Raw genomic sequence first — 14,988 nt, 5'->3', positions numbered from 1 at the left:
CTATTAGACTTCTTTCAACATACAATGACTTGCTGTATTTTCACATTGATCGATGAGGTTTTTCCAAATATATACACATACTTTTCTATGACTTTTTTTCAACACTATGAATATTTTTGAATACTATATTATGATTGTTTTCATATTAGTCACAGAGCTACTATACTGTGACTTGTTTTGACATACTATTTCATGACATAGATGTGCATGTTATGTGCTAGAAGCCCAAGGCCCAAGTGTAAATAGAGTGCTCCTTTGCCATGTTCATGCAAAAAATTACTTGTAATGGGTAAAACTAATTCTAGGTATTCTGGGTGTTTTTAGTATTAGTGACATAGGCATACAGAGGCAGTAGTAATAAACCTGAAAGTAATGAGTGCCTTAGATGTGCCTATTTACACTTGGGTGCAAAGAGTACACAGTTCAGTTCAGTCACTTTATCTTGATATATATTATCCCAGATGGGAAACTTGACTTGTAGTCAGGGGCACTAGATGATAAAAACAAAAATGTTTCCTACATGTACGTACAGAAATAATACAACACAATCTTTAAAGTGCTATATTACATGAGCAGATTAAGCACGGTTATTGCACAGGGAACTAAGGAGTCTACTCCAATTGCACTTTCATCGGGGTGCTCTAAATCTACGGCCTGACGGAAAAGTTTCAAAGTGAAGGGGTTGGTCTGTGCAGCCCAATACAGAACTGGTCTATCGGAGAACCTGCTGGTCAAAGATAGCCATCAGGGGGTTCTGTGGGACACCTATTATTTTACAGCCACGCTCACAATATAACAGATGGTTTTTGTGTGGATGTTCAGGTTAGCTTGCCAAGCAATCATAAAAAAAGTAAGAACATGATACAGTACAGAAATTCAACTTGATGCAGAAGCACAAGGGAATACCTACACATCAAAAACGGTGTGGACTACGGACACCCGGGTGCAAATAGCATCTGCCATACTTATTTGACATACTTTACTTCGATTTTTTTGCATTCAACTAAATTACTTTTATATTTGTTCTGTAATTTAGTCTTAAATGTCACAATATGTCAAAATACAGAAAGCCCAGTTGTTTTTGTTAAAAGAACGGTTTTGGAGTTCTTTTAACCACCTTTATCTTAGCCGTGGGGAAGTGAAAGCATGTGTAGTTTGTTTATAGCCTAATGTTAGCTATTTAATACAACGATCTTAAAAGTAGTATGAGAAGATTATCATTCTGAGGAAAATGGGTTTGTATATGAAACGTCCCCATATGAAAGATAAAGGCTAATCATAGGATGAACTTATTTCAAATATATTCTTGACGTTACTGTGACCATAAATCTTCATGAAGCGCTGACCGTGAGTTCTGTTTTCTAAAAGAACACAATCTTTTAGAATTTAAGGTCGGATGAAGGTTTAATTGAATAAAAAAAACTAGTTTACACAAATGGATGACAGAGACAGGTAAAGACACATAAATACATCATAAAAAAATGTGTGAATAAGGACATTCTCAGGATTTGTCAGTATCAAAGTAAAGCTCAGATATGCATTAAAAAAACGTTCATAATGTTACACATGGGGCGGAAATGACAAAACACATACTTTCAAAAACACACACATTTTTTGTCTCAATTCACGGTTCTTATGAAATTAATTGTAATAGCAAAATTTGTGAAATAATTAAATACCCAATAACAGTGTTTCTATCAGAGCCTGATTAACACTTTCAACTTGTATACCTTAAACATAATAACATCTATGTAGGCTATGACATGTATACATTTTATTTGATTTAAAAACATTTTAAAATCATATATAAGGATATGCTGATTTCCTCTGCTTCATAGCATATTAAATTGAATATCCTAAAATTCTGAACTGACAAAACATTATTACTCCCTGACATTTTTAAAGAGTGAACCATTCATTGATGTACCAACCAAATAATAATTATCATTTGCAGTATAAGTTGAATATTTTCTAGAGCACAAATAAGGATAGAAGTGTGTCATCTGCATAAAGATGAAAGAAAATATATTATCATTCAAACTAATTGTAAAAAAGTGGACCGAGTATTGAACCCTGAGGGACTCCTTTTGTTTTACATCACTATTTAGATCATCCATCCTTGTACATTCTTTCCTCAGCAGAGACGAGAGCATTTCATCAGTTGCAAAACATGCTAAACTTTTAGTTGCTGCCCTAGATTGTTATATTTATAAAAGGATGAACATTCCCATCATCATCACACAAAGTGACTTCTTCAATTGTCTGGTTTTGTTGTTATCAAGGGGTGAACAATATACATCTCTATGTCCAACAGTGGAAATCTGCTTTCACTAAGTAAGTATTTTAATTTATTATGCCATTTTGAACTCTACTTATTCAGTTCAGATGCAGTTTTCTGCTGCTGGCCAAACTTCTGGCTTGATGCTTATCAATATCTTGCTTTAAGAACCTGGAAAACCTCAGCTGAAACCTCCAGGAACTGAAAGAAATAAAGACTTTCTGTTTTCCATAAAAGTTATTTTTCATGGTCAGTTTCTATTAGATTTCTTTGCATTAAATGTAACATTTTAATTTCAGAATATCCCCCCAAAATGTCTCCGGATATGTATGAGTATATTCAACAATATTCAAGTTAGTTTCTCATTTAATTACATTATTTTGATATTAGAAAAGATCCAAATGTATTTTATTGTAAAATAACAACTGAAAAGTTTGTTTTTTTAGTTAGTTTTAAATCCAGCCAAAACTCCATCATGACTTAAAGGAGGAGGAAAAAGGTGTAGATGGCGCTCACTAAAGGCATTCAGTCAGTCAGTGTTACTTCATGCACATTCACGTAGTTTCCTTCATCATCGTCACTATCAGTTTCTTCATCGTCTTCGTTTTCTTTATCGACATGGTGGTTATCGTCTCCATCTGTGGTGCTGTCACTCTGAACTGACAGGTCCGGTGTGGATCGTGCTGAATAACATAATAGATAGTAAAAAGATAAGTTCATCCCTCTGAGTATTTCATGATATTCTGCACATTAGATTTTACATTATGTGTCGAGGTCAACATCAGAAAGAAGACATTTAAGGTATTTGTACTTTACTTGAGTCTTTTTCTTTGAATGCAACTTCAAACTTCCACTACATTTATCTGACCGATAAGTTCTTATCGGATTAATGTTTTTACACAAAATTAGAAATAAAACCAAATTAATATCAGTCAATTTTCTTGAAACACATTAGCTGGTTCCTGATTTGCTGCTTTGGCTTTGAATTTTGTCAATAATTGTAAATGTATTCATAAAAATGTTGAGGTGTGACACTCAGAAAGTGGATTCTGAGCTATGTTTACATGAGAGGTACTTGACAGTGCCCGATCCGTTCCCCCCCACCTGCACATGCGCAAAAATAAAAAACTGTTTCCGATCACCAATATCAAGCAATACACTCTATATACAGACAGTTTCTGTAAACTACCAGCTGGTTCCGGTTAACTAAACTAACTGGCTGCCGTGAAGAACCGTAAAATGTAGACATGCGTGGTACAAATCGGGCATGTGCGGCCGGGGGGGAACGGATCGGGCACTGACCGTACTGTCATCATGGGTGACCTCACAACTTCCTGTTAAACACCACAGAGGAAGAAAAAGCCACGAAGAAGAAACCCACGTGACCGGAGAACTCACTCTGATAGTGCAGCGGCTCCACGTTCAGGTAGTCTCTGTCCTCTGAGGAGAGCAGGAGAAGAAAGCACAGTTTTAAAGAATCTAAATGTGGTTTTGTGAGGCTAATTGTAAATATGATAAAATAAACATTATTATAAAAAGATAGTTATTTAGTGTTTCCTTATCTTACATGTTCCACTTTAATCTCAGAGAATATCATTTTGAACTGTTTATAAAATCAAAATGTATTAAACATTTTGGAGCGGTAAATAAAAAAAGATGAAATTCATACAAGAATAAATAAAAAGGAAAGATTTTATGAAGGAAATATGTGATGAGCATATTACACACTTACAACCCAAGGAATAAAGACACTCACCTTTCTTTGTAGGGACATTTTCATAATCATGTAGAACATCTGAAAACAAACAGCTCATCACTTAACATGTGACCTGCATAATTCACATTTATCCTGAAATCTACTGATACACCACGATGTACCATTATATATTAAATAATATCGTTTTTAACTGTTCTCTCGCTTTGATTTTCCTTGTTTCTTTCTTTTTATCATTTCCATAATCTAAAGGCTTTAGATTCCAATTTTCTCAAATTACGAGCAAAAAAAAAGGCAACAATAAAATACACAACAATGTTTGAATAACATAGTTTTAGCTTAGAATAAAAGTGAAACTACAAATTAAACCAAGAATGTCAAAAATATTCATATATACATCAATACAGAATAATAATAAATCAACTCCATTTTAAAGAGTTTAAGTCACCTTTTGCCGGTGAGACTTTATACATTCTATGATTGATTAAACTAGAGTTTATGTTTCCAGTTTCCAAACTGTACCTGAACTAGGTGTGGAGGCTCGGCTCTGATTGGTCACAGGGGTATCACCTTCAGGCAACACGATTCTGCAGATAAGAAGGAGCAGGAGGAGGAGGAGAATAAGAACAAAAAGTCAGTTCTGATTTACTGTTTCAGCTTTAAATACATTAAAAGCTCCAGATGTTTCTCGTACATGTATCCAGGGTCTTCTGCATCGCTCTCAGTGTTGATGTAGTCCGGACCTGCAGAACACAGGCTGATTAAAATAAGAAGACATCGGTTTTTTTTAACTCCTTTTTATTCTGTTGGGTAGTTTGATACACACTGTTTATACAATTATTAGGCCATCGCCTATTTTTTAACCTTATTTTAACCGTATGTATTTATTTAAACATTTTTTTTGAGTACATTTATTTTATGAATTTATTTAAAAAGGAATATATTTTGCATTTTAAAAATTGATCAATTATTACAAATACCAAACATGGTGACATACGGAAACAAATACATATAGACACATAGATATACATGGTTGGCTTTGTCCAGTTTTTGTCATGATCCTTGTTTTGTGTTTATAGTTTCCTGTTTTAGTGAAATGTTTTCCCTCCTTGTGTTTTGTCTAGTTTTACTTCCTGTCTTTAGTTTGATTGTCTGACTGTGTTCACCTGTTGCCCCTGTGTTCCAGCTCCCCTCCCCAGCTGTGTTTTGTCTTGTGATTATCCTTTATTTAGGTTGAGGTCGAATAGTCTGTTTAGCTTAGGAAGGTTCCTAACGGAGTGAAATGACCCGGAAGTACCTCAGTGGCAGCCATGATAAAAACTGTTCGAATTCTGATAGGAAAGGAGCTCTGAAACTTCCTTTATAACCTCCTTTAGCTTAAGAAACACTGGACCTTCCTTTACGAAAGGAAAGGAGAAAATGCTGTCCCACAATGCCTTGCGGCCGCAACATTTACCTTAACACAGCATTCGGCCGTTCATGGAAACAACCGATCGTGACGAGAAATGCGTTTCATGAAAGTTAAGGTGCTTATTAAGCAAGTTGAAACTTTGCTAAAGTGCTTTGTTTTTAACGTTCAACACTATATTCATCAGATCGAGAAATATGAATGTTACTTTTTTACTGAAATGATCAAATAAAGTCCACATTTCAGTGTTTTCTGTTTACTCAATTGTGTGGGGTTTCTTAAACGTTTTTAAAACATGTTTGAATGGCCTAACAGCTTTATAATCAATACATTTGTATTGGTTATAAAGTATTTCATATAATCATACGTATTGGGATTCATCTGGATTAATTCATCTATAATTAATATGACAAGCGTAACTTTCACTTTCCTTTTTTATTTCAATTCCAACCTTGGTCCTGAAGAATATATGTCTCTCTGTTGTCCTCGTTCATAAAGCATAAAACAACACCATCAGAGCACGGTGCAGAGTAGATGTGCTTTCAGTAGTCCGCTTTATAGAGACTGTAGTCCCCCACAGCAGACGCACATTAATAACGTCCTTCATCGTAAATACATGGGATAGTGTAAGTGCAGTCGGATTCTCAAAGCACCACAGTCTCTTTTCCTAAGTCCTTTTGAATTCTCCTATCCACTATTCCTTAACCCTGTGACGTTTCACGCAAAGGTCAAGGAATAGTAGATAGGAATAGATGATAGGAGCTGATTGTTTGACAATTTGACCGTACCCATAGTCTTGTCTTCCCTTTTTGTTCCTTGTCGTGTCGTCGTCATTCCCTTGCTTGTCGTTCCTTCATGTACTACTCCAGTCCTGTTGGTCCTCACCCTGTCCTGCCTGCCTCCCTTGATTCCATAGTCTTCCCAGTTGGTTTCCAGTTGTTTGTTACTTTAATTTTATTTTCTAGTCTGCCCTTGCAGTGTACAATGTTTTGTATGGACTGTCAATAATGCTCACTTTTTGTTAGAACCCCATCCTTGCCTCCGCTGCATTCACTGTTTTTGAGTCCTGTCACTACCCATCACTGAGCATTTGAATTAATTTAGCCATTTTCTTTTGAAAAAATGTTTAGCTTTCTATTTTTGTGTAATTTACTTAAATACAGAAGAAAATGAAGTTGCAGAGACACTCTTACCGTCAATTGGATTCTCATAGCTTGGATTACTTTCTATAAAACAGAGAAAGTCAAATTTTTATTAAAAAATATTATTTATATTAAAAGAATAAAGTATGATCATCAACAAACTAACATTAGTAACATTGAGAAGGTGATACACCGACTGGAAATTCTAACATTACTTAAATCATAAGTAATTAAACTGAAAAAACAAACCAACGTGCTGTAAACAGTCAAACACATCTTAAATACAATCAAATAGCAGAAGCTCACCAGTATCAGCTGGGGTGCAGGATCTCTGTCTGCGCTGTGTTCCAGGGTCCGATAAGGTGGAGCTGAGCGTGAAAATAGAAAAAATATACATTTGAATTAAAACGTGAATGTTGTCAACCACAAAGCAGGGTCAGACTTTGAGTTTCATTTGAAAATATATTTTCAGAGCTTTTACAAGGAGTAAAAATGTAATTGTTTTCAATGTAAATCCGACCCAAAGGACGCAAATAAAAGTGGGAATAATATAGAGATTACATTTCTATTTCGAATTTGTCCGACAAATGCTTCCATACACTCACAGCATTAATACATTAGCGTACATATCAGCTTATAAAATATGGCTCTATATGAAAGGCAGGCAGTTTTGTTTTAAAGGAGTGACTCACAAAGGGGACAGCATGTTGGAGGGAAGGTGGAAGGGGTTCACATCAGAATTCTGCTGGGCTGCAACTCAACCATCAATATCATCATCATCATCATCATCATCATCATCATCATCATCATCATCATCATCATCATCATCATCATCACCACTTGTTAGCAGCTTTTATCCAAAGCGACTGACATAAACTCCATAATGTGGACAATCCCCACAAGAGCAATTTGGGTTGGAGTGTCTTGCCCAAGGACACAACAACATGCTGACTGCAGTGTGGATTGAACCAGCGCTCCCCTAATCCGAAGATCAGCACACTAATCCACTGAGCCACAGCCTCATTGTAACACAAGACTAGGTTTATATTTTGTGAGCTTGCCGTAACACCAAATGTAATTAATTAAAGAGCACACCTAAAGGAACACTTCACCATCAATGTCCATTTCTATATAAATGTAATCACTATGTCAATAGAGTGATGCAGGAATGAGTCCCAAACCCATAAATGAGTTAGCATGTTAGCACTTTCTGGCTCCCTCGTCTCGAAGTCACGCTTCAGGTGAGTAAATACCCCACTGGTGAATGTCTCAAGCTTTTGTGTGATATAGAAACAGCGGTTGCTAAAAAAGTGACTAAATAAACGACTAAACATCTTTAGGCCAAACATTAGCCGCATTTAGCTTAGCTGCCAGTTGTTGTGGAGGGACCCCTCACAATTGCCACAGACTTTTCATACAAGTGCAATAAACTGTGTCAGACTTACAGGGATGGATGACTCTGAATTCAGTGGATCTGATTAAAAGAAAAAAGAAAATCTGTGACTATTTCATTAAACACTATGAGATTAAGCTGAATTATTGAACTTTAAATATATGATCTTTAAGCTTTGTAGTGTAGAAGTAAAGCCTTACGGTATGTATTCCTCTGAAGCATTTGCTTGCCTGATGGACACTAATGGGAGGAAACAGAAACAAATTATTATTTAAATGGTTGAAATAAAGCTATAAAGCACTGTGGCAGTGACCATCAGATACGTTTGAAAAATGAAACTGGTTTAGGACCACAGGATGTAAAACTGAGGTCACGATGAAACACATTTGTGTTTTGTGTGAGTTGACATGGCAGCTTACTTAGAGGCCCTTTATTCCTGCAGTGCAGACACACCAGCGTAAGCAGCACCACGGAGACAAGGATGGCGGCCGGCAGAACCCAGACGAACCAGAGACTGCCATGTTTCATCTGAGGGGACAACACGAGAGAAATGTATATATAAAATGATTTTACTACTTTAGGCCAGACTTGTGATTCAACTTTTCAAAAAAAAGCATTCAATAGAGTGGTGCAGTGATGAGAGCTTAGCAGTGGCAATGCACAGTCATGTGACGCTGATGTAAATAATTTATAACGTAGCTGTACGAGCCATATTCATTTGTATTATTTCATGTACTTTCGCCCTGTACCACTAGGGGGCTGTATTTGCTGTGTGGCTCAGCTGACCTCGGGTCAGCCCAGTTAGGCCATTTAACGGAGGGAGACCCAGACACAGTGTTGCTGATTTGGGAAGCAAACAGTTTTTCGACTGTGCGTACAGTGGGGCAAAAAAGTATTTAGTCAGCCACCAATTGTGCAAGTTCTCCCATTTAAAAAGATGAGAGAGGCCTGTAATTTTTATCATAGGTATACCTCAACTATGAGAGACAAAATGGGAAAAGAAATCCAGGAAATCACATTGTCTGATTTTTAATGAATTTATTTCAAATGATTGTGGAAAATAAGTATTTGGTCAATAACAAAAGTTCATCTCAATACTTTGTTATATACCCTTTGTTGGCAATGACAGAGGTCAAACGTTTTCTGTAAGTCTTCACAAGGTTTTCACACACTGTTGCTGGTATTTTGGCCCATTCCTCCATGCAGATCTCCTCTAAAGCAGTGATGTTTTGGGGCTGTCGCTGGGCAACACGGACTTTCAACTCCCTCCAAAGATTTTCTATGGGGTTGAGATCTGGAGACTGGCTAGGCCACTCCAGGACCTTGAAATGCTTCTTACGAAGCCACTCCTTCGTTGCCCTGGCGGTGTGTTTGGGATCATTGTCATGCTGAAAGACCCAGCCACGCTTCATCTTCAGTGCCCTTGCTGATGGAAGGAGGTTTTCACTCAAAATCTCACGATACATGGCCCCATTCATTCTTTCCTTTACACGGATCAGTCGTCCTGGTCCCTTTGCAGAACAACAGCCCCAAAGCATGATGTTTCCACCCCCATGCTTCACAGTAGGTATGGTGTTCTTTGGATGCAACTCTGCATTCTTTCTCCTCCAAACACGACGAGTTGAGTTTTTACCAAAAAGTTCTATTTTGGTTTCATCTGACCATATGACATTCTCCCAATCCTCTTCTGGATCATCCAAATGCCCTCTAGCAAACTTCAGACGGGCCTGGACATGTACTGGCTTAAGCAGGGGGACACGTCTGGAACTGCAGGATTTAAGTCCCTGGCGGCGTAGTGTGTTACTGATGGTAGCCTCTGTTACTTTGGTCCCAGCTCTCTGCAGGTCATTCACTAGGTCCCCCCGTGTGGTTCTGGGATTTTTGCTCACCGTTCTTGTGATCGTTTTGACCCCACAGGGTGAGATCTTGCGTGGAGCCCCAGATGGAGGGAGATTAGCAGTGGTCTTGTATGTCTTCCATTTTCTAATAATTGCTCCCACAGTTGATTTCTTCACACCAAGCTGCTTACCTATTGCAGATTCAGTTTTCCCAGCCTGGTGCAGGTCTACAATTTTGTCTCTGGTCTCCTTTGACAGCTCTTTGGTCTTGGCCATAGTGGAGTTTGGAGTATGACTGTTTGAGGATGTGGCCAGGTGTTTTTTATACTGATAACGAGTTCAAAAAGATGCCATTAATACAGGTAACGAGTGGAGGACAGAGGAGCCTCTTAAAGAAGAAGTTACAGGTCTGTGAGAGCCAGAAATCTTGCTTGTTTGTAGGTGACCAAATACTTATTTTACCGAGGAATTTAACAATTAATTCATTAAAAATCAGACAATGTGATTTCCTGGATTTTTTTCCCCCATTCTGTCTCTCATAGTTGAAGTGTACCTATGATGAAAATTACAGGCATCTTTCATCTTTTTAAATGGGAGAACTTGCACAATTGGTGGCTGACTAAATACTTTTTTGCCCCACTGTATGTGCCTTTGTGGGTTTTGATGTGGTGAGCAATTCGGTTTGTTGTTATGGTTAAATGTATTATGAGTTAAAATATTTCAGCTGTATGTACGAAGGAAAATAAACCTGCGAGATAATCGTAACATCGCTGAACTGTCCGTTTTGCTCAGTTCGAGTGCACGGGGCGCACGTCTAACTAAATCCTCCGTATGAGTAACCAGTACTAGACTTTGTTTAGGACTTAGTCAGTACAGTAGCGTTACCTTTTACTTCTCACGATTGCATTTACGCTTCAATTTTGGTGTAAATATGTGGAGACTATCCTGCTGAACAAAACCTGTTAAGCATCATAAACGGGTGTTTGCAACAGAGCTTATTTTCTGCAATATGCCGAAATCCAATACAAGAATCCCATTGGCTTTTTGCAAAGGGAGTCAGTGCTAAGCTAACTTGCAGGTCGGCCTACAAAATGACGTCATCATTACACCCCTGTATATTGTATTACAAAAACAAGTATTAAGATTTGCTCTTAAACTGATTGAAAGGTCATGTTGTTCAAAAGGTGATCATATGTTCACACATTTCAAAATAACCCCAATAATTCTCGAGACTAGCTTTTAAAACGTTATTGTGTTTTGACCTTCAGGGCCACTGCAATCTTCTAACACACCATCACAGAGTTCTTCTGCCCTGTATTTATCTCTATATAGGCCTTTCTTAATTGCTAGTTTGCATATTCTCGATTCCTTTCCTTGACACCTTCACTTCTCGCCTCACGTCTTTAGTCTCGCCCATTTATATAAACTGAATTTAAAAAGTCTCAATGCTGTCACCACCTGTAAGCCAAGGTGTATTTAAGGTGAAACCTCTCTATTTCTTTTGAATAACTGGTGGTTTGTACTTTCCTGAAGCTCACAGGAAGTACCTGATGACAATCACAGAGCTGCGTCACACAGGAAGTAAAACCAGCTCACACACACACACACACACACACACACACACACACACACACACACACACACACACACACACACACACACACACACAGGGCACCACAGAAACATTACTCTGCTCTGGGAACCTGAACACTGCTCTCAAACATGGAAACCTCCACATAAATACTGTGTTACAGTAAACGTACTAATACCAGTCTGTGAAAATACTGTGGTAAGGTAAAAAAGTGCTGTAGTTACCTCACTGTGATAATATTCTTGTAACAGTAAAGAGTACTGATTTCACAATGTAAAAATATGCTGTTAAAGTAAAATGTCTGCATTATAAATGTTATTTTATTAAAAGTATGCAAGTATGTTTGGAAAATGTTGAAAGGTGTTGTACTGATAACACTGAATGACATGTTTTTACTGCTTTTTGTTCTAGTTTTTATTGTTTCCTTCCTGTTTCATTGGATCTTGTTTTGATTTTCTATGTACGTTTGTTTGTTAAGCGTCTTTGAGATTTTATAATTTAGAAAAAATATTGAATTTAAACACATTATTATTACTCTTGGTAATACGGTAGATTTTAATCCAGGACTTGTACTTGTACATACTGTAGAGGTATCTATACTTTTACTGAAGTGAAGAATGTTAAATCATGTATTTTTATAATTTTGTTCATTTTTAAACCGAAGTACAGTAGTTAGTTTGTCACAATAACATGATTTGATACTTTAAATAATGCATTTAAACAAATCATAATGAACATAATTCATACACCCTTCCTTCTGGGTTTTACATTGTTCATGATCATGTTGCTTTACTTTTTTATCTGCTAGATTAAATCTAAACCTCGTTATCTGTCACCTGCCATACTTCTTTTCTGTGTCCATTTCTATACTAATTTTATCCTCCAGCTGCCTTTAATGAAACCTGCATGTTTTTTTTTAGTGTTAATAAAAAACAGCATTTGTGTAAAGACACAACTCACAAGATGTCTGCTGATCACTGCAGAGCTGATTCAGATCTCTGTGGATATTTAATCTAGTAGAAATATAAAACCACAAATACATTTAACTGTCAGAAAACATCCTTTAGCCTCCGCTACTTTAAAATCGAAAGCAAAGAGTTTGCACACAGCAGATTAAAATGTTAACGATAAATTATTTCGCTGACTTTTTCTGCAATGATAGACATTTTTTACTCAAGTCCTGATAAGATAAAAGAGTCAATACATTTAGAGACACACAGAGGGGGAGGATACTGATATATTAGCAACAGTATCAATATTACAGCGTAGAAATGTTTAATTATTAATTATTTTCTGACATATTTTCAAAAATGATCTCTAATAGTTCAGTTCATGAAACGTCCAAAATCGTTAAAAAGTTGGCCATGAACTCTTCATGTTGTCTTCAAATGATTTATTTTGTTTGACCAAAAGTCCACAAAAACACTTTGTGTCTTTTGAAAAATTACTAAATAAACACAAAGAATTTGGGACTCTTGTTCCTCAGCAGAACTTGTGGAAGCCAGTATAAGGTGCATTTCCTAACTTAACACATTCGTGGTCTCATTATTATGGTTTCTTCACCAGGAGATTTATTACTGATCCTTGGTGTCTCTGTGTTTTATCACAGTTACTTATGTTCTGAAGTGAATCAAAGATGCCTGCTTTTAGTGGAAATGTGGCTGTGTTTCAACCTAAACACAATATGGTAACCCTTCAATTCACACCTTACACATAGAAGTTCGTGAGTTGTATGCTGTACGTATCTTTTTTCAAATGGTGATTTTATCGTCAAAATCCTATTCTTGTACCTCAGGATGTTTCTGACCAATAAATACAGTTGTTTTTTGTATACTCCTGTGAGAAATTAATACTTGATAATGGAAAGTATTTCCTCTTTTTATTCAGATCTAAAGTGCAAAATGTTAAAAACAAAACGATCTTCAATTAATCTTTCATCAGAGGATTTTTTTATTGATTTGGATGACGTAATTGTGTATCAAGATATTCACTGAAAGACGATAAAGCCAAAAACTTCTAACCTTTAACCTGAGTCATGTTCCTCGTGTGAGATAACGTCTTTATTATTAATTTTATACAGTTTTTTGCCTTTTTCAAATTTAAGTGAATAACTATTTTATTTGGAAATGTCTTTGCCTGAGAGCCTCTCTCTCAAAGACTTAAAGCGACCCAAAAGCAGTGGTGGAAGAAGTCCTCAGAGTTTTCACTAAAGTAGGGGTACTAAATTGTAAAAATAAAGGTCTTGCATCAATATATTAAGTATAAGTACACAAATATATAAACTTCAAAATATACTTACATTTCCGAAATGAAAGTGCTCAAAATGCATTATGGCCCATTTTAGAATCATATATATTAAATGACTGAATTTTGATTATTAATGCACTAATGTGTATCACAGCTGAAGCTCATTGAAATGATTTTACATATTGCTGCTGGATATCTATAGCTCATTTTATATTGGCTTTGTTTTTTTACATGTTAGCTAATAACCTGAAAAGTAACTAAAGCTGTCAAATAAGTACAATGGAGCAGAATTATAAAGTAACATAAAATGAAATTGAACCAAGTAATTCCAAATTGTACTCAAATACAGTACTTTCAGTAAATGTACTTCCCACTTCTTTCCTTCACCAAGCCTCCATACTTGGCGTCACCACCTCCAGGTGCATGCTGGGAACAAATTAAGCCTCCTCCATGATGTCGAAGTTCCTTATTTAAAGGTATGGTTGTGAAAGATGGTGGAGAACTCACCTGTAGACGAGGAGGATGGAGGGGAAGTTTCGGCGTGTCTCCTCGCAGAGTGTGGTCCACATGAGGCAGCTACTGTGACCCTACGTCCTCCATTTCTGAAGTCCTCTTCACGTTGCACCTCCTCCCCGTCGCTGCTGCTGCACCCAATCACCTCCGTTCAGCTCCCGCCACGGAGCCTCAGATGGCTTCTTTGAGTTTCCTATTCCAAAAGCATCAATGCAAGTCAAAGAGGTGGAACACGTGCCTCTTAAACATAAAAAATACCACTTAAAAACCACCAAATTTGAGCTCAGGTTTTGGTTGCGACAATACATGATATAGTACATGCATCATGTATTATGACATTTTACATCAAAAAGGTTTAACTTCATTGGTTAAAATGTTGTAATGGCTTTTAATTTTTGATGACGGTGCTGTCTGTCTCTGTTAGTAATGTTCCATGTTCTCGTTTTTACTTTTCTTTGTTTCTGCGATTAACTCAATGGGATTCTGAATAAGGGTTGTGTTCACCTCGCTTCAGTTCCTCAGATGCGTCGTCGAGTGTCGTATTCGAGAAGCTTTAGTCCAGGTCAAAGAGAAGGAGCCAAATAAATCACCAAATTGGAGCTCAAGATTTAAGACTGAATGTGACAAACTTCAGCTAAAGGTGACTCACCACCCAGGTGACTCACCGACATAAAAGTCGTCCTGCTCGGCTGCAGCGCGTGAGGCGTGTGGGTTGATCAAACTGCGAAAACTGCGACTGGAAACTGGAGAATGAAAAAAAAGAAGCAGTTTCACACACAAACACCTCGAGCCAATGAGGAGATGTAGCCGTGATGTTAGAGAAGCTGCAGTGCAGTGTGAACGCTGCTGCAACCGTCTCAACAT

At 37.1% G+C, this 14,988-nt stretch overlaps 1 protein-coding gene across 3 annotated transcripts; it reads right to left on the bottom strand.

The window, feature by feature from the left end:
- Window positions 1-1,385: 1,385 nt before the first annotated feature.
- On the bottom strand, window positions 1,386-14,952 carry LOC134878486 (clumping factor B-like). Of its 3 annotated transcripts, XM_063904532.1 has the most exons (14): window positions 14,790-14,952; window positions 14,629-14,675; window positions 14,119-14,317; window positions 8,355-8,463; window positions 8,136-8,175; window positions 7,988-8,016; window positions 7,235-7,298; window positions 6,849-6,910; window positions 6,594-6,626; window positions 4,687-4,735; window positions 4,515-4,579; window positions 4,035-4,073; window positions 3,677-3,718; window positions 1,386-2,961 (listed from the first exon to the last, which is right to left on the bottom strand). In XM_063904532.1, the coding sequence occupies exons 4-14, from the start codon at window positions 8,461-8,463 to the stop codon at window positions 2,804-2,806; spliced, it is 690 nt and encodes a 229-aa protein (XP_063760602.1). In that variant the 5' UTR covers window positions 14,119-14,317; window positions 14,629-14,675; window positions 14,790-14,952; the 3' UTR covers window positions 1,386-2,803. The 3 variants fall into 3 exon arrangements, with proteins under 3 accessions (XP_063760602.1, XP_063760603.1, XP_063760604.1); XM_063904533.1 differs by having other exon boundaries at window positions 7,235-7,292; window positions 14,629-14,942; XM_063904534.1 differs by lacking the exons at window positions 7,235-7,298; window positions 7,988-8,016; window positions 8,136-8,175; window positions 8,355-8,463 and having other exon boundaries at window positions 14,790-14,950.
- Window positions 14,953-14,988: the final 36 nt, after the last annotated feature.

This window comes from Eleginops maclovinus, chromosome 16 (genome assembly GCF_036324505.1).
Source record: "Eleginops maclovinus isolate JMC-PN-2008 ecotype Puerto Natales chromosome 16, JC_Emac_rtc_rv5, whole genome shotgun sequence".
In the NCBI taxonomy this organism is placed as follows: Eukaryota; Metazoa; Chordata; class Actinopteri; order Perciformes; family Eleginopidae; genus Eleginops; species Eleginops maclovinus.
Note: the sequence above shows the minus strand (reverse complement) of the source record. Positions and strands in the feature narration are given on the sequence as shown.